Source organism: Tachypleus tridentatus, chromosome 8 (assembly GCF_004210375.1).
Source record: "Tachypleus tridentatus isolate NWPU-2018 chromosome 8, ASM421037v1, whole genome shotgun sequence".
NCBI classification, from domain to species: Eukaryota; Metazoa; Arthropoda; class Merostomata; order Xiphosura; family Limulidae; genus Tachypleus; species Tachypleus tridentatus.
In genome coordinates, this window is record NC_134832.1 from 45877698 (window position 1) to 45904450 (window position 26753).

The following is a 26753-nucleotide window of genomic DNA, read 5'->3' on the forward strand; positions in this document are numbered from 1 at the left end:
CTGCCATAGATGTTACATCAGTAAAAAAACTAAAAGAAATTGTGTAAAAGACTGAATTCATTAATAACATCAGCATGCAGTATGCTATTGAGTAAACATCTGAACTCTTGTTGCAATGATCAATTTGTAATTTTTCTCTTTTACATGTTTAAAAATTCCTGTATGTGGTCTCCATGATAGTAGACAGAAGAAATAACTGAAGTCATCTGGAATGAGCTAGCCTCGTAGGAATTAATTAAAGTAGAATTTGTTTTATCTATTTATTGTTATACATAATCCAATAACAGAAAGAATTATTGACATTTTTTGATAGACAGGATGTGATAGGAGGGTATGGTTGTGGGTTTTACTATCATTTTTATATTTCAGTAAAGCAAGAAGCTTAGAGGCTATACATTTCCAGCATGACTTAGCATTATATACACCATAAGTGTGTAATTACTTTCTAAATTCTGAAAATCATATAAAGGTAGAAATGAAAAATCAAAAATGAAAGTTTGTATTAAATTACAGTTATACAGAGAAATGAAGATGGAAAATTTATTTAAATATTTCCTTTTTATTACAAGAAAGTAAAATTTAAATGATATTAAAATTTGAATAATAAGCTACATTTTGATATGATATTTATAGGTAGACATTGGTAATAGTTTTTTGCTTAAATTTGTAATGTAACTTTGTGAAAAGGGTTGTGACATTCTCACTTTGACCTGCTACCATACATGCAGGGTTAAAAGATCTGTCAAGTGACATCATTAGTATATCACAATCTTCTTTTTTGAAAAGTCCAGTTGATTTTGAAAGAGTGATTGTATATGCAGTACCTACGAGTTATATATAAATTGTGTTTTGATTATTCTTCTGTTACATTATAAACTCCTCATTTTTCATTTTATGAAAACAGTGTTTTGAATTGAAAAGTAGTGTCTTGTTTTAGCACTAAGTGACAAAACTGCTGTAAGTAACATTTGTTTAAACAACCTTTTTACTACTACCACAGAAAATAGAAAAAGAGAAGGAAAAACCAGTTGCTCAGGTCGTGTCTTTTGATGATGATGAGGTCAAGACAGAGGATGAAAGGTAATATTTTCTTTACTTACCTTAGTTTACCTTGATATGTTTTTAGTTTATATTGCTTTTAATGTCTCTCAAAGTCTGTGGGCTTTTAATTTTTACATTTTAAATGCAAACACGCGAGAATGATCGTGGCTACATAAAGCTTCTTGGAACTGTATAACTGTTACTAACTGGTTTGTCAAATAACTGTTTGATGATATATGACACACAGGCTTAGTGGTTGAATATATATATTCTTTGATTTACATGCTAGATGACTAACACTAATTTTCTATCTAATTTGATATAGATGGTTTTTAATAATTGATTGGCTGACAGACTGGATGGTTGAAATATAATTTGTACTCTGAAGCATTGACTTGAATAACTTGGACATTTTGTAAAATGAAAAAATTATAAATGCAATAATAAGATTATACTTATTTCACTCAACATCTCTTTTCTACTTTCTAAGGAATTATCTAGTATTTGCACCACTGGGCTTGCAATGCAGAACAGACTATGCACTTCCAAAACAGTTTTACCTTCTCCAACATAATGCAATCTGAATCCTTGTTTGCTCTCTAAGCATTGCTAAAAAGTTTAGTACCTAGTATACTAGTCTTTATGCCTCATCAGTTTTGTGCTTATTGATCAAGTACATTTCATGTGACTACTCTCCACTAATAGTATTGCATAATCATTCTTGATGGGCACACCATTCTTTAGATGTGATTTTCACGTGCATCAGTTTTTTTTTAAACAATTTTCTTTTACCGAGTTTGCATCTATTCATTTCAACTTTTTTTTACATTTATTTATTGTTATAAATTTACAAGAATTAGTAGTAGAAGTTTGTGATTAATGTAAGTGACAACTTCCCAGGAATTGTGTTTAACTGCTGAGGAAGTACAGGCTTACTTTATATATTTGACCAGTGATTTATCCTCCTTTTTGTGTAACAATTTCTCTGAGGAAGACTATAAACAATGAGTTAACACTTTGAACTCTCTTTTTCTGGTACTTTCTACCTCCTCTAGTACTACCACATTATTCTCTGTGGAGAATTGTTCTTATTCCTAGGGAATCTATGGTATTTTCAAGGTATACATATGTTTGATATACCCACAGAAGTCATGGTTCAGATGCCCTTTGTGTAGCTTTGCACTAATTTACATATAGGAGAGTTGTGTACTTTGTCACTGGGGCTCAGTTTTTAGTAAGTTTGATATCTGTGTCATTTGTTAAACCTTTCACTATGGGCTTGGTATAATATACACAAGTTTGTCTACAAATTTGCACACATTAAGTATTTGCACTATAACTTTTGATACAGCAGGTGTATATTCACAAAATTTGGTAGACATTTAGTAAAGATTACATGTATTTTGTGTGCAGAAAATTATATTTTTTTTAATGAAGTATTACTTGTTTTACTTGTTTGTGAAAATAGAATCTGTTTCATTACTAGTCTGAGTGCAAAGTGATTTCATGTTATGATAAAAAAAAGTTCTTCATCCAAAAAACCTCAAATATTATTTACTTAATCTCTAAAACAAATGTTTGTTTTTGGTAAGACTTTATATTTTATGCTATTTACCATACTCTGTGTGGGGACTGTCACTTGACCATCCTTTTCACTACCACAGTAAAAATAAGGAAATAAATCTAAATTATGCTTTTTTTTGTACTAGAATGACTGCATATTATAACATAAGTACAAATGTTTAGTCTAAGTAGCTTAAGGCTCATAACACTATATACTTACATCCATATTACATCTGTATATTTACAAAAAGTCTCTTCAACACACCTGGCACATGTTAAAATTGTATTCTATTGTAACATGTTTTTTTGTGTGTTTTTTAACTTTCAGCTAGGAAATTAAGTAAATTTGTTCTGCATTGTATTGCTTGATGGGTGATTTAGATCCTGTATCTGTGATGTATGAGGAAGTTCAATTGAGGTCAGCAACAACTTGTGGTAGTGATGGTTGATACATTCATTTCAGGTAACATCAGCTTCCTGTCTTCATATCTTAATAAATGCAAATGCTGATGCAAATTTAACCTGAAGATGGGAAATAAAAGTTACTTGAAGTATTGAGATAAATCAATCATCTCTACTCTAGGCTGTAACTGACCATAAAGATAAAATATGACAGTGTATTCTTGAAACTTTTCTAAGGTGGTGAAATAGCTAACTGTAGTTGACAAAAAACAAAAATTTTAGTAACTACTAATTCGACAAGCTAGATTAACTTAGTGACACCTTCATAGCTGTATTACACGTACTGAATTGACTCTTGCCAATAATGAACTTGGAATATTTTTAAAATATGTGTTCAGTGATTTAGAAAAGCTAAAAATGCAAAGCTAGAAGAGCAGACTTAAAATGTGGTGTTTTTAACCTTGATTTTATATAACATTTGTTTCAATAAATCATGCATAAACCTCTGGAGTTTATTGTAAAAAGAACATGGAAATTATAATAAATAAATTGGAGTGTTTTTACGATACCATTTTGATAAACTGATTCAAGAAGTAATTGTGAACAGTATTTACAACTGTGCTGTATGAAGTGCATTACTTAAATATTATCATCTTGGTAACTGTTCTACATAAACTGGATTCACTCAGTTGGTCATGATATTGGATTTTACTCAGTTGTGATACTAGTTTGTCATCTGAGTTAATTTAGAAGAATGGTATGTTAAATATTGGTTACAAGGGGTTTTAGGTAATTTTGTTAGTTTGCACAGTTATTATTATTACATACTTTGTGGATTAAATATACTTAGATAGTTTATTTCATATGTAAAAGTTCTTTATTAACTAGTTATGTTTAGTTTGTACCTTACATGTCATTACTACTAGTGATATATATTTCATTGTTGTATTTAAATATTTTTTTTCAACATTAACTGTGTACCTTATTCCTGATTTTCTTCAGTGTAGGACTCAGTTATATGTCCTTTGTCATTTAGGTTCACTATGATGACTGTTAACTTAGATATTGATTATTATGTGTTTCCTTTGTAATTTTTGTCTGTTTTCATGTTATTGTTATTACATACTTATGGACGATATAAATTTCAATGGGTTGTCCATTTGTCCTTTGTTGACAGGGTATGTTTTGGTAGTCACATATCATTACACTAGTAATATATAGTTCAATGTTTTATCTGAATTTCTTTTCTTTTTTCCAAAGTGTTAACTTATGTGCCTAACACTAACTTTTTTGTCAATGTGGAACTTGAAATATTACCTTTGTTATCTAACTGACAGGTTAATTTATTTCCCATTTGTAAGGCTCAGCTGGACTTTGATTTCGTTTCCTACAATTGCGATTGCTCTAAGTTGAGTTTTCCAGGTTATAACCCTACCATCTGGACAGATTACAACTGTTTGTGCTTTTGTTGGGGAGTACAAACTCCTACCAACATGCTCACATAATGAGTCTTTGCATTTTTCCTTCTTGGAATATATGAATCCTGCTTCCTTCTTCTTGTTCCCAGTTCTGAGGCTACACTTCTCCACCTTTACAGAATGTAGAATGGGTGAGATTCCTGATATGAAGGTGTAAGTCTTTCTTCTTTCCAACCTCATTCAGGTACAGGCTTCTTTTCATATTTGGATTAAGCAGTTTGTGCATCCCTCACGTTTTCTTATGGCTTGAAATGTTCAATCTCTTCATTGATATGGGCTTCCTTGGAAGTTCTCATTACCATGAATCAGGCTCATATTTGGACACTTCTTGATTAGTAAAATTTCATTTTGGATCCCTGTCTTGGTGATTAGACAGTGTCAGGACCATGGCAGGAGAGCTGATTAATCTTCCTCATCCAGATTTACACCTGTTCACATACTTATTTTTATGGGTTGGGGGGTTCTTACCTCTACTCCCATGTGATTTTTGGTCTCTAGTCAGTCAAGGAATTTGTTCTTCACCTTGCATTTCTCGAGCTTATGGTAGTTTATTGAGCTTTGTCACGTTTCCTTATTCTTCTGTGAGAAATGGTAGTTATGATGCATTCTACAGTGGCTACTTGTATCACTGAGTTATGGGGTACAAATTTCAGGTCTCTGTGCTTTCACTTCCTGGATCTCCTTGCTGGGCCACTGTCAACATATTGTGGTCTGTTCTTGCCTTTTTTTGTAGTAGTAGATTGATTATCTTCTCCCATCTAGATTCTTTTCAAGAAGCAATCTCTCATTCCACACATCTTCATGCATGGCCTTTTTTTCCAGGTTCATTGTCTCAGTCCAGGAACTGACTCCATGTGTTGCATTTTTTTTTCTGATCCATTAGACCTTCTACCATGTCCATTTACCCTGGATGATCATATACCTTCTGACTTTGGTCTTTTCACCACAGATTATATCCTTCCCATATTTTTATCCCTCATTTTTCTTTATTCTTCACCCAGGTCTGGCTATCAAACAGCTTTGTCATTCTTCTTTTGTTTTTCCAGTTTTCATCTGATTTTGTCTTCCCCTATTTGTTTCCTCCCTTTCTTTTTCTTTCAATTACTATTGAGTTGTCATTGTTGTTCATTATGCCCTTTCTCGTCTGCCTTTGTTTTCCTGTTCCATCTACCTCCTTTTTTTTGTGACATGTTTCCTTTTACTCCTTGCTTGCAGTTATCTTCATTCAGATATTTAGGCCTTTCATGTTACCTGCATCCTTTACCATTCTTTCCACCTCATTCTCTATTTCAAAATGTCCTTCACCACTTGGACCTGTGCTGCTGTTTTAAGTGGTTGGGCTTAACCACCCATTTCATCACCTTCCATTTTTCACCTGATCAGTTTCGTATATACTGCCTCCTTTCAGGGTTAACCTTACCAACCTTTTATTTCCTGGAATCCTTCAATTTTCCATGCTTACTGGCTGTATTAATTTACTTATTAGGCTGGCATATTTGGTTTTACCCAGGGAAGGCCACCTCTTCACACCATTCTTCTCATCAGATTCATCTCATCACTATATTCTTGGCTGCACCAATTTGATATTCTTTGGAATTTCATTTTCAATTTCATTGAGGCTGGAATTTGGAATACTCCCAATATCTTTATCATTCATAATATGCATGACTCAGCTGTATCTTCCTGTTCTAGATATCATCAACATCCCTTGTTATTCTATGCAAGTCAGTTTTCCTTTAACTAGGTTAAGTCTGGTCACTTCCTTTCTCAGCTTTCCTAGACATAACATCTACTTTACAGATCCCACCTTGTAGCAAGTATGATTTGCCCCAAATTGGTGATAGTTTCCAGTAACTGTATAATGTTTACTTTTGAGATCAGATGGCAACTTATCTAGAGACACGAGTGTGTGTGTGTGTGTATGTATATATATATTCTCAGTATTGGTCACTTTCAATCTATAGTAGGCCATCACTCATGGACTTCACAAGTAAAGCAGAAGGAAGTTCTGCCCATCTATGTCAACCCTTTCATTGCATACATTTGGGCCAGTCTACTTTTTGAAATATGCATTGCACAGTCTCTGTTGATGTGATGCTCCTCCAGACTTCCCACTACATCAACCCTTTTCTTCTAGTGATGCCTGGGTGTCCATATCACTCCAAGTTCCTAATCACTGGTGTGGAGGACCAGTGATGCTTCCTTCAGGGTGAATTTCAATATTTGCAATACTTGTGATTATCCACTCAGTTAAAGGAGGGCAAAGCTGATTAAACTACTACTTCGAGAAAAAGTACTGTTGGTGGAGAATAATCACATGATTCATGCATGTTCAGTTGAAAATGGAGAGCAACTAATGGGGTATAAAAACTGGTGCACTAATGGCATTCTTTTTTTTAGCAGTGCTTTGAGGATAGACAAGGATTGGGATAGATTTTTGTGAGTAGAAGTAAACATTGGTATGAAATACATTTTCAGTATTATAAAATGTTAACTTTTACAATTATTCTATAGACCAATGGTGAAGTATAAATATGACAAGATCTCTTGGGTAATATATTTTACATTAAACCAAACATAAATATACAGCAACATTAATGTCTAGCAACATGAATATAGATGAGAAGCTTATAAGTGAGTTTACAAACTTGTAAAAACATGAGCGTAAAATAATGTGAAAAATATTATTTGTAAAATGAAGTTAACTAGACAGAGAAAACAAATATATATATGTTATTCCCATCTTATATCACAGTTAACTTGTGGCTTAAATTTAGAAAATGTAAAGTTTTTTTGTATTTATGGTAAAAAGACAAGTAGCTGTAGCAAAGATTTCTGTTTGTAAAGGGCAATCAGATGTTGGTCTTCCATGTTTTTCTGCATATCATCTTTGTTGCACAATGCACGAGTAGTGAATTTTACTGTTATTTTACCGCATGCTCCTGCATTTTTAGGGAAAAATTTTTTTTCTGGGTTTTATGCAGAATATGTATTTGATATTAGGCTTGTTTTGTTTTTATTAAAGTTTTTTGGTAACACTGACCTTTTTATCATTGATATTAAGTCTCTTTGAAGTCTCTCACTAATATATGGGATAGTCCAACTTGCAAAGTTATGTTTTTTATCCTGTCTACTTGTAGTGAAAGTTCCCAAATCAATTTTCTTTCAAGCATTTTTTAATGGATCAGAGATAAAAACTGAGAAACCATTCAATTTGAATACATGTCATAGATTTGTCAGTCTCTTGGGTTTGCTTTCTTTAGAAGTATAAACATCTTCATAACTTGTCCTGTGACTGCTATTTTTTCACATGATGGTGATGGGAAATTGAGTGTAGAAAAATCAGTGTGGAAGAGTTTTTTTGTTTTTTTTATATACACGTCAGGATACACGAACTTTAACCCTCTCTCCACTGGCAGATGTGTTTCGTGTTCATTCAACTAGGGAATAACATTTATTCAACAATACATACAGTACTGTGTTTTGTTTCATTCTGTGTTTCCTTTCTAACATATTAACTCATACATGATAATGTTAATTTTATTCACATACATTGATAGTAAATGTGTTTAATTAAATTGAATGTAACACAGTGGCTTATGAAGGAAAGTGTTTAATAGGGTACCTATGTCAAGAGGATAAATGGTTGGTTGATAGACTAGAAGATAGAAATTTAATTCACTGATAGTGTAAATGATTAATGCTAACTAGTTATCTGACAGAGTAAAAGATGATACTGATTGATTATCTGACACAATGGGTGGTTGTGTGATTTTGTTGGCTACCAGACTAGGTGATTGACAATTTAGTGGCTGGTAGAACAGATGATTAACACTTATTGGTTGTCGACATTTTACCATCAGGCAGGGGTGACAGTTCACAGAGACAACAAATTTTAATGTTATACTTTACACATTGGACAAGTGCTTTTTATATTTTTTTATTGCAACTTTGAGATTACTGTGTTATTGCCACAGTGTCATGACTCTTATGAAACTAAACCAACAGCTGTGTTGCACTTGAAATACATATTGTGCAAGCGCAAATATGTAAAACTGTTAAAAATATACTTTCTGGCTGGTAACTTACAAATAAAAATTTGATACAATATCAGAGGTCATGCTAGCACTAAAAAATTACATTTTCAAAGATATGTTTTATAGAAACCTTCACTTTCAACCATAATGCCTACATTTTTACATATTTTATCAATATACTTTATTTCTGGTTTAAAATTATTTTAGGTTAATATACAAAAAGTAGTGTACCACGTACAGTATCTAAGCCTAATGCCCAAACACCAACACACATATGGTATCTGGGATATTTGATACCTGGAAACTATACATTTCAGTTCTTGCAATATTGAATGTTTAGAAATCATGAAAGATGTATTCGGTTGTCAATCACCTATCTCAGCAGCACTTTGTATAGTTTCCCAGATGATTTATTCCAGACAATTTATTGTTGTTTTACATGTTCATAAGCATGTTTACAATAGCATTGTTCGTATAACTAAGTTACTCAAATGCTTCATAACTAATCAAGAAAAACAAATAACCGTAACTCATTTATTAAGAAAACAAGAAAAACTCAGTATTTTGGTTATTCTTCAGGTTGTCTAAACTTAATTTCAAATTACAAAAAATTAGAATAATGGCAATCAGTTTTGCAAAATATAACTTTGATAGTTACAAAATGTTATTTTACAAAGTGAGTTAACTGGGAAGGAATTAATTGGAATAATACTAGAATGTTGTTTTTTTCAGATAATGTAATATTGTATTAACAATATACCTGATTCTCCATACTAGCTGCTGTAACTAAATGTACTTTAATGAAGTAAAAATATTATTAATCAGTTATTGACTGTGCTCATTGTTTTCTGGTGAAAATCTTCTGTTTTGAACATTTTTATTCCTATACAAATAAAGATTTCTTGAGCCTGTTTGTGTGTATGGTTATTTTCATTCTTTAATATGGAATCATACAGACTGGATAAGTTGTATTCAGCTTTTGTGTATTCTATGGAAAGGTAAAGGGGCAAATAGATTTTTTAGCCATTTTTCCATGAACAAAACTTGTGCATCTGTGAAGAAGTGTTTACAAACTATAATAACAATAAAGAGTGAAAGCCTAGACTTTTGTAATCCATTGTGGTATTAATGTTATTTATATCCTTGGTCATGGATTGTTTTTTTCTCTCTTGTTAGATTTCCAAGTGTTTGTAATTTCCAAAGTTCATTAATCATACATAAATGATTTTGAACAACCTAACAATACAGAGGCCCAAATGTAATTTTTACAAGTAGTACAGCATGAATTCTCATTTGTATTAGCATTTTGTAGAGGAATTGATATTATCAAGACGTGATTTGATATGATAAATCACAGTATAGTGGTGACGGCACATTAAAGAGATGCTATATAGAGTTCATCACAAATGTTTCTGTTAATTTGTGGGTGCTCAACTTACAATTGTATCTGTAGCTTGCAACCATAAATTCCTTTGAAAAACTTTTATAACATGCTGTGTAGAAACATTTAAATAAACATCACTAGCCTGACAGTAATAAACTGCATGGACTTTTGAAGACACTTAAATAAGCACGACATGTGTTATATTACAAGTTATAACAAACTTATGTCACATGCCAGTTATTGATAGTTGCATGTACTATCAGTTTTGTACTTTATGAGAAGCTTGAGAAGAAGACTGTTGTTTCATTACTTCCAGCAGAACATTCATTAGCTGTCTTTAACTGTTGTTTCATTACTTCCAGCAGAACATTCATTAGCTGTCTTTAACTGTTGTTTCATTACTTCCAGCAGAACATTCATTAGCTGTCTTTAACTGTTGTTTCATTACTTCCAGCAGAACATTCATTAGCTATCTTTAACTTTTGTTTCATTACTTCCAGCAGAACATTCATTAGCTGTCTTTAACTGTTGTTTCATTACTTCCAGCAGAACATTCATTAGCTGTCTTTAACTGTTGTTTCATTACTTCCAGCAGAACATTCATTAGCTGTCTTTAACTGTTGTTTCATTACTTCCAGCAGAACATTCATTAGCTATCTTTAACTGTTGTTTCATTACTTTCAGCAGAACATTCATTAGCTGTCTTTAACTGCCTCAGGTGTGTCTGATCAGTAGTTTGTCATTGAGTAGTACATTTTTTTAGGCTGAAATCACTCCTTCCCTTGTACAAACAGTAAGATTTAACACTAAACGTATCTGTTTTTGTGAAATGCTAAAATGATGTGCCTTGATTTCTGTTAGTGAAACATTAAGAAATTTATATAAAGTAGTCCTGCCCTTTAAACTACATCAGAAGGGGTAACTTTCATGCACTAATGTAATCTTGCAAATCCCAACACTTCAACAGAATTACAGTGTTTGGGCAAAGCCCATTGGGATGATCAGTGTGATGATTAGTAATTTATTTAGCTGCCTTAGATTGTAAACAGCCCTCTTCATCAACTTATGAGTAATTGTCTTTTCTACTTCTTTATGATGTTGGACTTTGAAAGTACACACTGAAGTATGATAAAATGGGTACATGTACAAATTTAGACATAACTTGGCTCATCATTCAGTAAATGTTGACAAACAAGCTTTGAATGGTAGTACTATGTTCAGCATTGAATAAAAGGAATGTTGTTCTCTACTTTAATAGAAGTTTTAATACCCATACCATCTGTCTTGAGAAACATTTCTATTTCAAGTGAGTTTCTCATCATCATGAATCACATAATAAAAGGAATATTAAACAACCTTTTTTAGATACATGTTGGACCATGTATTGATGCTAAACTGGAAGCAGTGACCATGAATATGATCATTCCCTGAGATGATAATGTCCTACTAACAACAGGAATTAGTTGACAGTAAATACCATTTACAGTAATGAGCCACAGTCATGATTAATAGTATATAGAATCACCAAAATCTAATAAACAATTAGTTACTAATTTTCGTTTTTTAATTCAAGATGCTAGTTACTGTTTAGTTACTATCCTAAATTTTTATTGGTAATGTGCTGCTGTCATATGAGATTTCCTGACTAGAAATGCACGTATAACTAATAACTGGGATTCAATCCTGAATTTTGTTAAAAAGGTTAATGTTTAATCCACTTATGTGGGTTCACACCCAACATAACTTGTATTTGAATATTTTTGGAGGGGTTTCAAGATTTTGTTCACTTTTGTTGTAAGGTTGACTATGTTTGTGTTAACAGTTAGATTTACATGTATGCTTCTTTCATGTGCAGCTCATATCCCATTATTTTAATATAGTTTCATTTTACTGTGTATTCTTCTTTATTACAAATGTCCTATTCCAGATAAATCAATATCAGAGAGACTTGTGTCTGTTTTGGTTTTTGATTCTCCAATGTATTGAAACCCATCTTCACAAAATATGTCATAAATGATGTTTTAGTTCTACATTGTTTTGGTTTTATAAGTAGTTTGGTGTGCAGCTAACTTTGTTTACATTATTTATGGTTTCTGAGTACTGTTCTGACCATGCTCTTTACATACCCTTTGTCTGCATTCAAAGATATCTTTGATATTTCGGAATATGTTATTTTCTTTCTACCTGGTTTTGATCATTATCAAATGTTCAGGTTATCCATTTTCAAAAAGGATTGTAGTGATGTTTCAACAATAGATGTTACTATTGTATTATAATATTTTTCTCTCTGGAGGTTGGGCTGTATAGGTTGTTTGATCTGTTTTGAGGTTATTTACTGGTGTCTGTGATTACCTCCTATGGTATGTAAGTGGTGAATTTGAATAACCATAAAAGAAAATAAGCATCCATTTCTAGAATTATTTATGTTGGTATTTTTCTTTATAGATTTCTCCCATTCTTAGATGTACAGTAGATTCTTCCTCAGTGACCATCTCCCCAAGAAGACCACTTTCTCATTGCAGGCAAAATATTACAGTCATGACAATTTGCTTGTCTATACTATGATAAAATACTTCCACAGGTTAACCACTCCCCTGTTTCTTACTATGACTGCTGAAATCAGTTCCAAGGCCATTGTTGACTTGTCATGTTGTGACAATCCACTTTCTGTTGTTGTTTTTTTTTTACAATAAACATTAACAGGTGTGATCATTGTTGATTGCGGTTGTGTTCAATATTTGACAACACTCAGTGTGTGTCACTTTTAAGTAACTCTGATGATGTATCTAATTAAATGTTATTGTTTTATTGCCTTTTGGACTATGAATTTTAAAATTCCTGCCAAAAAAAAAATCAAAACGTTCAGTAAATGAAGCACACCTTATATAATCATGTTAAATAAAACTCGTGTTACTTGCAAGACTGCTAGTCCTTGCAAGTGCACTTCTCAAAAAAAAAAAATATTTTCACTGTTTTTATTTATGTTATGTAGTTTAACCTTATCAAGCCTAAAACATTGTAATTTTTACATTTTTAGTTACATGTATAATAATACATAGAGAATAGTTAAGTAAAACAAGAAATATAACATTTACCCTTTTTGTCATTGACTGTCCTTCTGTGTTAACCCCAGGGCTATTTCTACCATGGTATGCACCAGTAGGGTTTTCTAGCACCATTATTCTTATTACAAAACTGAGAGAAAGGGACAAAACTTGAAAGAGTTATGTAAAATGAATCTATGAATTTTTCCCTTTAAGCAGGTCATTTGTTCACAAGAAGACCAAAGAGACATCAAACTGAAAATGTTACAAATGACAAAGTTTAAAGGAATGTGAAACATCAGGTAGGATTAGCATGCCATTAATAAGGAACATCAATGACCTTCTGGTTTTAACATCTACAAGACATGAAAGCTATCATTTGATGTATGTTAATGGCCTCACTTTGATTAACGGGTTTCATTTGAGCAGCCTAAGTGGGCCCAACACTGAGTTCAAAGAGACCATTCAAATAAAATAAGTCATGTAGTAGACAACGACAATTGACGTCATTAATCTCTCAGCATCTTCTCAACTAGGATAAATACATGCACATGTGTGAGTCTCAGTTATAAGTTGTTTTTGTGTGACAAGCTCAATCAAGGTGGTGATGCGAACTTGAGTGGATATGCATTACTTTTTTACTGTGTTTTGATTTTATTGTAATCAAGAGTGTATGTTGTTTATATTGTATCTTGAGAACACACCTCAATGTAAAAATGAAATGAATTTCAGGTTTCTTTCCACATTCTGTGAATAAGAAAGCTGGAATAAGTGTGGAAGTGACCCAAATACAAGAATTAACAGCATCAGTAACAGTTTCTGTTCCTAGCTCATTCAGTATCCACAAGCTGTCTGACAATTGTTTGTCTGTTGATCAAAAGAAATTTTTTTGCAGAAAGTATGATTGGCTGAATATTAGAAATAACAAACCTCACTGTAAAATTGGAACTTTTGGGGTGGAAATGAAGGCAGGAACGAAAGTTTCTAAAGAATGTACCAACAATGAAATAACTTATTTTGGGGAATGTTGACAGCAACAGCTTCTTTCTTTGTAGAAATAACTTTTCAATCACAAGGAAATCACAGGACTTAAGCTGCAGTAAAGTTGTTGACCGAAACTGAGAAAAAGCCTATTGAAAGTGTGTTTGAAAAAGTGATTACTGCAAGAATTTTACACACTTGATGGAAATTGAAATTATTACTGCAAAAGGCATTTTTACTATTTACTCAATTGTCTTCAGTCTGTCAGATTGAATGAGGACTACCTGAAAAGTTATTTACTTTGTGTGGGATGTGATAGTGCAGCCATGATGTTGAAGAGTAAGAGTGGAGTTAAGAAATTTATGAATAACATATTTCCTTCTGTGATTATGTGTGGCACTATAATCACAAATTAGAACTGTTGGACAGTGACACTGTAAAATATGTTTCGGGGATCAATGGATTTAAAGCATTTGTTGATAAACTTTGTCTTGTGTCATGCATTGTCTAAAAATAGCAGAGAACAGAAAGTGTGTGCAAACTTGCTGGAGATTCAACTTTTAAAAATTATCTGAATTTTTAAACTCAGTTGGTGACATCTAGTTTCTGGTTAGTTTCAGAAGTTTAGGAAAACTGAAATGTTAATGGAACATTTCAAACAAATAAAACATGTTTCAACAAGAGAGAAAAAAAGAGCAATATGCATATGAGGGCCTACAATGAAATATATCCAGCATAGTATTTTTATTGATTTAGTATTGATGTGTGATGCACTCTAAGAATTATGTAAATTAAATTTGGATTTACAAGAGCTCAGTATAGACTTTGTTAACATATTATAGTTATTTGAGATAAGTCTGATTTATTATGTTACATACATTACTTATTTACTATTTCAAATAACTGGAAATCTGAATTTAGAAGTTAATTAAATGTTTATGTATCAAATTTATGATATCTAGCAACAAGAGTAATACATACAATTTTCTTTCTAATACAAGTATATTTTAATATACAAACAACAAAACAATTCATAATAATGATTATTACAAATAATAATTTATATATCACAATTTTATGAACTCACAGACAATATCTGGTCAAAACTGAATATTTTATCAACAATCAATGTCAACAATGAGCAAATTAATACTGAGTTGATACTGTCACATGTTGCTTAAGCTAGTTTGCTGTTTTGGTCTAATGCTGTTCATAATCTGACTTTACTAACAAAGATATTTAATGTCATCCTAGAAATACTAATGTCCAAAGTTATTTCACTAATGTTGAATGTGTTGTAATGTTTGAAGTCTATAAAGTTTGTGGTCAAATTCTGTATAATAATAATACTCTCTTGGCATGATGGTTTATACAGTTGAAAGCAATGTTCAAAAATACGCTAGTGTTTTTGCAAAACAAATATTGTCTATTCCTACTCTCAAGAACTTGCACAAATTTAGAGAACAGGCAGGATTTTAGCAGTGCATATCCAACAATACATGTCACATGCATGAAAAACAAACTATACTGAAACAAACATAGGTATTAAACTAAACATATAACAGTAAATTTGTTACAACCTATACAAAGTGGATTAAAGCATAAAAGCTCTTGTACAAATTTTTGAAAAAATAAGAATTATTCCAGAACCATATTATAAAAATGTGGGGAAGAATTATTCTTATCAGTTAAATTGTCAGTTATCTGTAACATCATGTGGCATGGATCGTATTACAATCAATCAGTTGACATTTGGGATTTTTGTTGGTTGTAACTTTAATAAGAAGGGTCAATTTGAAGGTACAGTATTTTCACATTTGCTTTGATAACACTTCTGTGATGGATACACTTTGTATAAATACTGCATCAGTCAATGAGTAAAACATCAGGTTATTGTGTTTGATTGTGAAATGCTCTTGTAAAACTCTGTGACAAAAAAATTCTCTTTCAAAATGACGCCAAAAGCAAAACCATCTGATCGTGTTGAGCTACCATTGATATATAAAGTCAAGGTTATTCAGTCACATAATGCCAGCAATAAAAGTCAGTGGAAGTTAGCTGAAGAGTTCAGTGTCAGCAAAACAAAAATTCAGCAAATTGTGAAGCATAAGACTAAATATATGACAACATTTGAAGAGAATAGGTTATCTTCTCAAAACCACATCATTTCTACATTTGTGTATGATGACCTTAAAGCATTATTGTAGCCTTGGTATAAAAAACAAACTTGTGCTATGAAAATTCCAGTTTTTTAATATTGCAATGAGGAAAGCACTTACAATAGCAACTACTCTTGGTCATTCTGACTGTGAACCATTATCTGGATTACTAACTAAATTCAAAACCAGACATAACATTTTGCAACTCACATTTAGTGTTGAACATGAAAGTGTCGATGCCATGAAAGTTGATGAATGTAATGCCAAATCACATGATATTGTAGAGGGATATATATCTGGAAATGTCTACAGTGTGGATGAAACTGGGGTCAGCTATTATGGTTTACTAGACAAAACTGTGTACAAGGTGCAGGGCGACAGTAATCAAAACATAAACTAAGTGTTGCATTATGCGTGTAGTTGTGTTGGTGAATTTTAAAATGTTATTGTAATATACGAGAGCACAAAATCTATATGCTTCAAAATCTTAAACATGAAGAATGACTTGATCATGGCTTGGTATGTTAACAAGAAGGCATATATGACCAACACCATCTTCTGAGACTGGAATATAGTGTCAGTGTTATAGACCCTTGTCCTGGTGTCAATTCTGCCATATATAAAATCATGCCCAACACAGCATCGTAGTCTTCCTCAATATGTTTCATCGGTTGACAGCACCAAACACAATGAGTTCAACTGTTACAGTTCATCGAAGACCATCTTCCCAATATCGTCACCAACCCCAACAAATATGTCAATCAAGACAATAATTTTACTACCACAAAAGAGTCCTGTGATAACTGGAAACAAAAACTTCTCAAAAAACCTATATAGTGACCATCTTACTGAAGACAATGACCAGTCTACAGGTGAAGAATATTGCACAGTCCACTCAATGCAGCAAATGGTAAAATGCATTGCAGACATAGAGGTTTGCACTAAAAAACCCAGTACTCATGAAAATGGTGTACAATTTAAATAATGAAGAAGAAATTGTTAACTCTGTATGACCAAAAAAATAGCATTCTGAAATCAACTTTTTTATATAGTAAAATATATATGAATACATGTTCAATGACTAAAATTTATAAAATACTTTTAATGATGAAAGTAAAGATAGTAAAATTGAAGATATTCAAGAAATGAATAATCATTAAAAATTTGGAACTATAATATATCACACATAACATTACAATTAATTGACAGTTTATTGGCAAACTGGTGGATCTTTAGTAAGACCACTTTTGTTCAGACTCAAAGGTGGTTTTACTAGAGAGTCTAATGTAATAGTTATGAAGATCTGTAGCTCATACATCAGAATAAATTACAGAAAAAACCACAGAAAATGATAAATACCTTTATTGTAGATCAAACCAGACAAGTAGTGTAGAGTAGGGCATTATTATAGTGAAGAAGATAATAAATAAATAAATAAAATACATAACTGTAGTTCTAAGTAATGGATTCCTTATATACTTGAAAAAAAGCAAAATAAAGTACACAAACATAAGCAGAAAAATGATGAAGACACATTGCTATTTTTCTCTCTGGTATAGATTTTTCTGAAAGTGGACAGAAGATATATAATCAGCACCAAGTAAGAACTGTGTTTAGAAACTGCAACAAAATACTAAATTAAGTAGTACACACCAAATCACATAAAAACTTGTTTACAACATGTTTCAAATGTACACTCAAATACGTTTTAGAAACAAAAAAAAATCGATACAAGTAAGAATTCTAGAACGTGAAGTAATAAAGTAACAAACACACAATACTAATACTGATAACCCATTACATGAGGAAAAGAATAGTACAACAGAATGGAACAAAATAATGAAATATGAACTACAAACAAGAGAAAAATATCTTTCTTCATCCATTTAGATGAGAATACATTAGTAAATCTTACAAATCAAGAAAACCAGGATACCTTCTTGAAATCAAATAATTTAAGTCCTCATAAAAAAGGTACTGAATGTGAGTGGATAACACACAAACACTTTCAATGGGATTGAATCCTATCCACTACCACTAAACACACAGTCCTTTTCAGGACTTTCCTGAAGACAGTACGACATCAGTAACTGTAATTGGTGTGTGGTACTAATTAATGACAAATTAATATTGAGACCTAGATAGTCATTGGTTACTAATTATAAAAATGATTCATATTTATTTTATATAACTTTACCAAAAGTAAATACAACAGTAATGATCTTTAATTTTCATGATATCAGCTTTAAAAATCTTTATGGATTTGATATGTTTAAATTTTCAACAAAGTATGTTGGAATTTTTGGGGATGTTTGGATGTTCTTAGTAATTTTTGGGGCATCATATAAGTGGTAAATAAATAGATGCCCAAAGAAAATCCTGAACACTGTGTTGAAAGCTCCAAATTAAGGTTAGAAGTATAGAAGTTTAAAGCTTTTTGGTAGTTTGTTTTTATCAAGATAAAATACAGTGATAAAAAAAAATCAAGTTTTCTTCTTTCTTCAGAAGGATAAGTAAAGAAAAGTTTATTAAAATGTGTTGTCTCATAAAATTTTAATAATACTTAAATCCTGTTTAAACAGCAATTCCTTGGTAGACTGTATGTAATTTTATCTATCATTCCACTTCATTAATTAACTGGTAATGAGAATTGAAGTTTATCTATAGTATACACATTTTAAAATTATTATATTTTGAGGTTAATTATAGTATTATTTAATTTAAACACATGAAATCTCTGCTGTATTAAAAATAGAAATTACTTTTGAATGTTTTATATCCAAATTTTATAATATTTAAATTTTAGACTGCTAAAATGTTATGAAAGCTTAGTGCATTGTTTTTCCTTTCTAGGCCTGTAGAGTGGTCACATGAATGTTATAGTGCTCCACCAACCTGCATGTCATCACCTGTATTGAGTTCAGGAAACTTTCCTGACCTTGACCAACTAAGTACATATTCTAATGTTAGTCTGTCAGTGTCAAGCAAGTCATCCCCACAATTGGAAAGAAATGAATCTGATAAAGTAAATGGTGGTGCAGGTGGATTGATGAATCTTCATGTCACGACAAATTCCCAGTCTTTAACTTCTTCCATGGGAATAGCTGTCAAAAAGAGTTCTCCCTTGTCTAGTAGTGTGAATATGACTAGCAGCGACAGTTCAGGAGATGTTTGTGATCAGCCTTCAGGATCTGAAAATTCTTTTCCAGTTAATGAACTTTCCATAAAGACCAAACAAGATCTTGAAGCTAGTAATTCTTCAGTGATCATAAGTGAGAGTGCTCCAAGTCATGCCAATAACAGGCAGAAAAATGATACCAAAAAATTTATAAAACAGAGTAATCCTTTACAACCTAAAAGGTATTGGAATCCATTTGTGTCTGAGAAGAAGAATATCTAAGTATTAATACATGCAACATTTAGTACTATAAGTTCTAGTTCACTTTTTTCTTTTTTTTTTTTTTACAGAGATGCCTATATAAGGTTATCTGAATAATGAAATTTTTAGCAAACAAATTATTGTCTTCTCTAGGTTAAAGAAAGCAAGTGCAAGTGTGTTAAACTATAACAAACTCAGTGGACTAGCTGTTAAAAGTAGGTTATGAATGAGTTGCTGTAAAATAAACCTTTAAAAGGACATGAAAATAGTTCTCAGCATAATGAACTGCCCTATACAAAAATACATTGCTAACAAACATTAAGTAATTTTGTGAAAATAAAACTGTTCCTAAAATATTAAAGTGGCTGAAATGTTATTCTTATATTTACTGGATTTTCTTTGTTGGTGTTTGTGAATAGAATCTTTTTATCTTTTTTTTTTTTTTAACATTTGGTGTTTTTCATATTCCAGAGAGGACTTCACCAATGAAAATATTTTGATGCCCATTTTGGGGTCCTCAGAATTCAATGCTCCTTTAATCCCATTGTCTCAGGGAGATGACATTCCATCAGGTTAGAGTTAAATATTTAAACATTGGTTAGTATCTGTTGTTTCAATAATTTTAGCATGTACTGAGTTTTAGTTAGTTAGAATTATAGGTTAAAAATCTAAGGAGAGCTTTATGCAAAATCTGCTTTTAGTAAAATATTTTTTTTTTAAATTGGAATGTGTCGTGAGTGTGTTTTACTGTATTGAAGATTCAGTGGTTCACTAGATAAACAGAAACAAGAGACCGTGGTCATAATGGAAGCAGATTTAATATACATTGAGCGTATAATTGTGGAACACACTTAATCCATAATCAGCAAAGTAAAAAAAAACAAACGAGCATTAAGGTATAAGGTATACTGCTACAAAATAAGTAAATCATAATGGTTTTTGTGAACAAGAAAATTGAAATACATTGAGAAGTAAGCAGCAGTTTATGCATCTATAAACTATGGAGTAAGTGAGAATAAATGATCAAAACACAAAATAACATAAATGAAATAAGATACTAATGTATATTAGGATTTTGGTTATTCAAAATTCTTGTTTTTGTTTTGTTGTCATGCTTGTTAACATATTTTTAATTCACAAAAATGTTTTTATTAAGATTAGATTGCTTGTTTTAATGAGAAGTTCAAGTTCTCGAGATCCAATCAATTTTTAAATGCTCACTAGTTTTATCAATTTATATTATGAGATTAGAATTTATAATAAAGAATTGTGTGTAGTTTCAGGTAAAAAGGTTGAAGAATAGAAACACACAGAAGCTTTATTTCAGTTATTTTAAAACTTAATCATCTTTATTTTAAAAATAATCTTTAATTCTTGTTGTAGTAGCATTCATCTGCACTATTAGAGATTAATGCATAGACAGTTAAAACAAAATAGCTACTCATCAAACTTTCTAAATAATCTCACTAAGAGTTCTTTAACAGTGACTCCATTCTCTTAATAAACCATGCAGTGTCCTCAACTTTACTCCCATTATCTCTCTGCTGTTATTGGGTTCTGTAAACATTAAATAAATTCACCTGTACCCACATCTTACTCAGACTAATATTTAGATCTAGTTTATGAAATTAAAACTTTTATGGTTGTAAGCACCGACTGCCAGTACTTTTTCACTCATGGCTCATATAAAAATTATACTGTAGTGATTTCAATATCATATACATTGTTAAAAGTAAATGTCAGTTGAAAACTAAAGTTTATGAGCATTTAGAAGCAATGTACAAGAACCAACATTTACCTCATACATTTCTGGAGCATGACAATTTTAACTGTATTTACAGACCCATCTCCTAATTAAAGACAACTTTGTCTAAATTTAGAAATATTTTCCCAACTAATAATTATAATCACAAATAACCATGAACCAGTATTTTGTGTATCAGGGTATGTTGCATGTTATAATTTATCCCAAACAAGCCGCCAGTCTGTATTTTGAGATGGCTGGTATGAGTATTAAAACTTTAATTAAAATAGAAAACAACGTTTCAACCTTCTTAGGTCATTGTCAGGTTAACAAAGAACGTTTTCAACTGAATGTTGCTGGGCACATGTCTTAAGGATGAGAGTGTAAATGGATATGAGATTGCAGGGGGCATTGCATTTTATGTTAGGTTATTAATTAGCATAGGTATAAAAATGTTCCTTTATATCACTTTAATTTTGGTTTTAGTTGTTGTATAAATAGGGCTTCTTTGATTTTGTGTTTATATTTGTTTCCTACTTAGTATCTGGGTCTTTACTGTTATTATGTTGTGTTTATTTGATTTGCAGTGTTCTAAAACATGTGAAAATGTTTTTTTGTGTGTTATGTAAATCTGGTTTCTATTTTCTGCTTGTTTCTCCAATATAGAAGTTGTGACAGTTGTTGCATTGTATTTTCTAATTAATGTTACTGTTATGTTTGTCAGTGTAGTTTTTACATAGTATGGACTTTAGTTTTGTAATTGGTTTTTGAATAAATTTGGTGTTTATTAGAATGTTGTGTTGTGTTACAAGTTTTTTCAAAATGTTGGTTATTATTTTGCTGATACTGGTAATATAAGGTTTGCAGCAGTGTATAGGTTTTTCTTGGGATCCACTATTGTTTGTTTGTTGTTGACCATGTTGTTGATTTAGGTGTGTGTGTGTATAATTTTTTCAACGGTTTTTGGAGGAAATTTGTTGATGTTGATTAAGTGTTGTTTTATTTTCTTGATTTCATCATTAATTTTATTCAGTGAGCATAGTTTTGTGGCTGTGTTTATTTGGCTTCTTAATATGTTGCGTTTTTGTTTTATTTCATGTTCTTAGTCCCAGGGAATGTATAGTCCAGTATGGGTGATTTTTCTGTGGATTTCTGTTTTGAATTGCATATTGGTTCTTGTGATTTTGAGGTTGAGAAATGCTATTTGGTTGGGTTTTTTTCATGCTCACAGGTGAACTTAATTTTGGGGTTGTATGGAGGTAATGTAGTTGAAAAACCTAAGTTTGTGTTTTGTAGATCTGAATCCAGTCTTTGTATTGTCGACATATCTGTACCAGTATAGTGGTGAGTATGATGCTTAATTAATTGCTTAAGATTCAATCTGTGTTATGAAAATGTTGGCTAGAGTTGGTGACACGGGGATTTTTCAATGAACCAAATTACCTACAAATAAATGGCTTAGGAAGAGCAATCTCATGTTTGATGAAGATTTATCCTGACTGTCTGAAGAAGACTGTCTGTTTTTGCAGAAGTGACAAAAATTCTTTTCACTAAAGTGGTTTTATGAATATTGGTTTTATGTGTTAAAGTGTAATCATCAGAAAGAGAAGCTGCTTCCTGTACTGTTTCAATTTTCTTTTCATCCAAGTAAATTTTTAAGTCATTACTTGTACAGTGTTTAAATTCCCCAATTCAAAGTAATTACCTTATTTTGTGGAAGCTGTTGCAAATATACATAATTTCCACTGTTGATCAAAATAAACCTTTCATGTGGGTAAATTCCATGCAGGTTTAACTGTCTTGCTTGCAGTAACCTTGAAACTTTTGCTAATAAGCTTATGGTACTAACATGTATGCTTTCAGAATAGCTGCCTTAACCTTGTCATAATCTGTACAATCTTCTAGAGAGAGAGAGCAACACAAGCTTCTTGTGCCTTACCAGTTAAAACACTCTGTAATAATAATAGCCATTTTTTGGTTGGCCATTCCATGGTTTGGAAGCCCTCCTTAAAATGTTATAAATATTTATGAACTTCATTTTTATTAACAGGTAGTACTTTTAATATATTGATTGAGTTCAAAGTTGTAATTTTTACCTTGGTCAATCAGAGTTGAGTCTCATTCCATTTCTTTCAGCTTCAATATGAGCTTATTCTTTCTCTTTTTTGACTTTGATAGGGCTTGTTTGACCTCAAAATGTTTACTTTTTCTTTCAGCTTTGATACAGGCTTGTTCTTTCCTGACTTCAATTTAAGTTAGTTTGTTTGTTTTTTTTTTCAATATGGACTGGTTCGGCCTTGAGACATTTAATTTCTCTTTTGACTTCAGTAAGAGCTTGTTCTTTCTTGGCTTTGATATGGACTTGTTCAAGTTTTAACTGGATTTCTAAATTATCTTTATCACTCAACTCTGAATGACCAGTTGGGACACGTAATACTTCCTCAGACAACAATTCATCATTGACTAGTATTTCAGTAATACACTTTTTAGCTCATTTTTTCTCATTAATATCTTAATTTTTAATTCTAAAATTTTGGCAATTTTTAGCAATTTACTTTTGTTATATCTTTCTAGTTGTTCAAGGGAGGATAGTTTAAGAAAATCTTCACAATCAGATGTGATAAAATCTTGTTGGTGCTGTAGATATAAATTGTATTATGATTCAAATATTAGTTTAGATCAAATTTTGTATGATTCACAGTAACAATAATATTTAACTGTACTCTGTAATTTAATTCATGGTTTATTTTGAGTGTTCTTTATTAAAGTGTCATTTTCTCAAATACCATTTGCATTTTACTTCATTCATAGCAATAAAACTCAGTGCACCTTATTTTTAACATTTCTAATGATGAAATACAAATGTGTTTGTCTGAATCATTGTCTTTGTCTTTATTAATAAATTTTGTTTCCCATTTTTTATAAATCTACAATAGAATCTGAATACATTTGTTTTGTAATTTATAGATGATAAATTTCATCAAAGACGAAAAAATGACTGTTTTATAAATTTTATTGTTTCTGTTGTCTTTATTATAAATTTTTACATGTTCTATTGTCTTTGTTATTTTTCATGTGATTCTAAAACCAATAAAATGTTGCATGCAGTGAAGGTCATTATTAAAGAACAGTTATTTCTGCCTATCCATAAATGGAAGTAAAATAGATCAAGTTACTTTGTGGAGAAAATTAAAGTCAACATGCAACACCCTCTCTTCAGCAGATAATTCCAAAATCAAATATAAAGACACTACAGCCTCGACTGATTCTAGTAAAGCCGAACTATTTGACCAAGTCTTCTGTCAGACTTCCAAACCCCAGACCTCCTATCATTCAATGGTCTGCTGTTTGTACTGTATCAAGTTAAAATTCAACACACAATTATTTGGTGAACCTCAAGCTTTCTTACCAGCAGACAGGCTAGAGCATGATTCAGTCAAACACATTCATGCCCATTCAAGCTGGAAGTAGGCATACCACTAGAGTCTGTTTTCAGCTTACTTTTGTACATAATGTGTGTCAGTGACATCCCATTCCCAAAACTTGCATGTAATCGTGTATTTGGTGGTGTGTAGGTTAAAACCCTAACAAAACACAAGCAATTATATTTCACCCGATGTTGTATGAGGAAAATGAATAAACTTACCCAAGCAAAACTAACCCTACTAGACACTGATATAAAATTCTCTTAATCTGTAAAATATCTTGGAGTCATCTTCAGTTGGTCTCTACACTGCAAATCTGTCAACCAACGTATTACTTTCCTTAGATGTATTGAAGGCACCTACAAAGGATGCTTGGCCAGTATCATTACAACTACTTACAAAGCTTGCATTAGACCACTCATTAAATATGGATACATGGTCATGTGCAATATGTCCAATGACCTTATGCAAAAATAGAAACTAGAATACTGAGTAATTCTTATAGTATGTCATTTACCAAGGTATTCCCCCCAAAGCTACTTAGTTTCACAACGGACATTACCTAAACTTAGTAAAAGAATCTGGAATTTAGTCAAAAGGTATTATTAAACAGCCAGCACAAGAAACTCACAAAAAATTCTCAACCATAGCTGAAACACTCAACGAGTGTTCTTACTCTATTTGTAATGTATAGATTACTAACCAGTTTTCAGCCAAAAGTGTACTAACCATTTATGCTCTTAATTTTCATTTCAGGTACATAGCTCAGGCACTCCCTAAATACATCAAGTTCAGGGAGAGAAAGTGAGTTTTCTCGGGGTTCTCCCATTTCCCCCACATCAAATTCTTGGCATAGGATCTATAGATTCACACTGCTCTGAAGAACCCTATGTTCCTTATCAACCATTGGTTTTGTGATAGTCGCCAAATAGTGCCTGTTGTCAAGTCTTTTCTACACCTCTTGCTTACTGTCCATAACCACAGTTTGTTTGTTAATGCATGTGTCAGTAATATGTGTGGGTATTTATATAGGTAAATAAGTACACATTTTGTTTTTTTTCTTCACATGGCTTGACTTAATGTCCAATCACAAGTGGAATGAAGAGAAGGTAAATTTCTGAGCACTCCCAGTTGATTCTGACCCAGAGCTCTGGCTATTGGACAGTTAAATCTTAAACTGAAATATTTGTCACGTTCTCTCTCTCTTTTTCTTGATCAAAAGAACTAGCATCAAACCCTGCTCAGTGCCACTATATGAGAGCTATTCTCAGAACTTCACTGAAAATGACAATAGGTTATAGCTGATAAAAGCTGATTACTAATTAGTATCTATTAATATGTATAATATTAATACCAAGTTAATAATTAGAGTTAGGTAGCCTTACAGACTACTATTTATTAAAGTAATTTTCATTTTAACTTTAGAATAAATCAGAAAAAGCCTTTGTCCCAGTATTTATATATCTCGGAACTTGTGTTCCTTAAGTTGCATATTTTTTTAGAAGTGTGTTGCTATAGAAAATTCACTAATGTCTGTCTTGATAATAATTATGTTTTTATGACACTGATTTATCCAGTACTTGATTTGTGATTTTTCTCTCTGTTGATACTTTAATGTGACAAAAGCTGATGATGAATATTTAAGATTTTTATTTTTACTTTCATTTGTTATTTATGTATACTGTTTACTTACATTTATTGTAGATATTATTTGGATTAATTTTTGTGTTTTGTTGAGAACAGATACTTTGTAAAGATAGTGTAAGTGAAGATTAATATGTGAAATAGTTGTAATACTTTGGATGCATGAAGTTTTATGGATTAGCCTCTCTGTGCCTCTGTGCATATTTGGAACAAAATGTTCTATGATGGGAAACAAGTGCGAGTATGTGTATATCTTCAACTTGTGCTTCAAAATAACCTTTATCTTGATTTTTCTCACTTTTAGAAGATTCAGCATCCATTCCTAGCTATGGAGATGAAATGGAAAATGCTGCAGCTGCCCTCGCCATGACCCAAAAGATATCGGGCTGGGCTAACTCTTCAGGAGGGCAGGCACAAACTAGAGAACAAAAAAGTAACAGAACCTCGCTCTCGCAGTGATACCATGACCATG

General features: G+C 31.7%; 1 protein-coding gene across 1 annotated transcript; it reads left to right on the forward strand.

Annotated features, from left to right (window-relative positions):
* Window positions 1–489: 489 nt before the first annotated feature.
* On the forward strand, window positions 490–26753 carry LOC143223896 (uncharacterized). The gene is made up of 5 exons (XM_076452371.1): window positions 490–495; window positions 1001–1080; window positions 18943–19449; window positions 19940–20040; window positions 26586–26753. The coding sequence occupies exons 1-5, from the start codon at window positions 490–492 to the stop codon at window positions 26738–26740; spliced, it is 849 nt and encodes a 282-aa protein (XP_076308486.1). The 3' UTR covers window positions 26741–26753.

Bases quoted from the DNA above. Each gene is read 5' to 3' on its own strand.
- LOC143223896 (XM_076452371.1), top strand. The intron at 1,081-18,942 runs GTAATATTTTCT...TTTCCTTTCTAG, and splicing joins GTCAAGACAGAGGATGAAAG to GCCTGTAGAGTGGTCACATG. The intron at 20,041-26,585 runs GTTAGAGTTAAA...TCTCACTTTTAG, and splicing joins GGGAGATGACATTCCATCAG to AAGATTCAGCATCCATTCCT.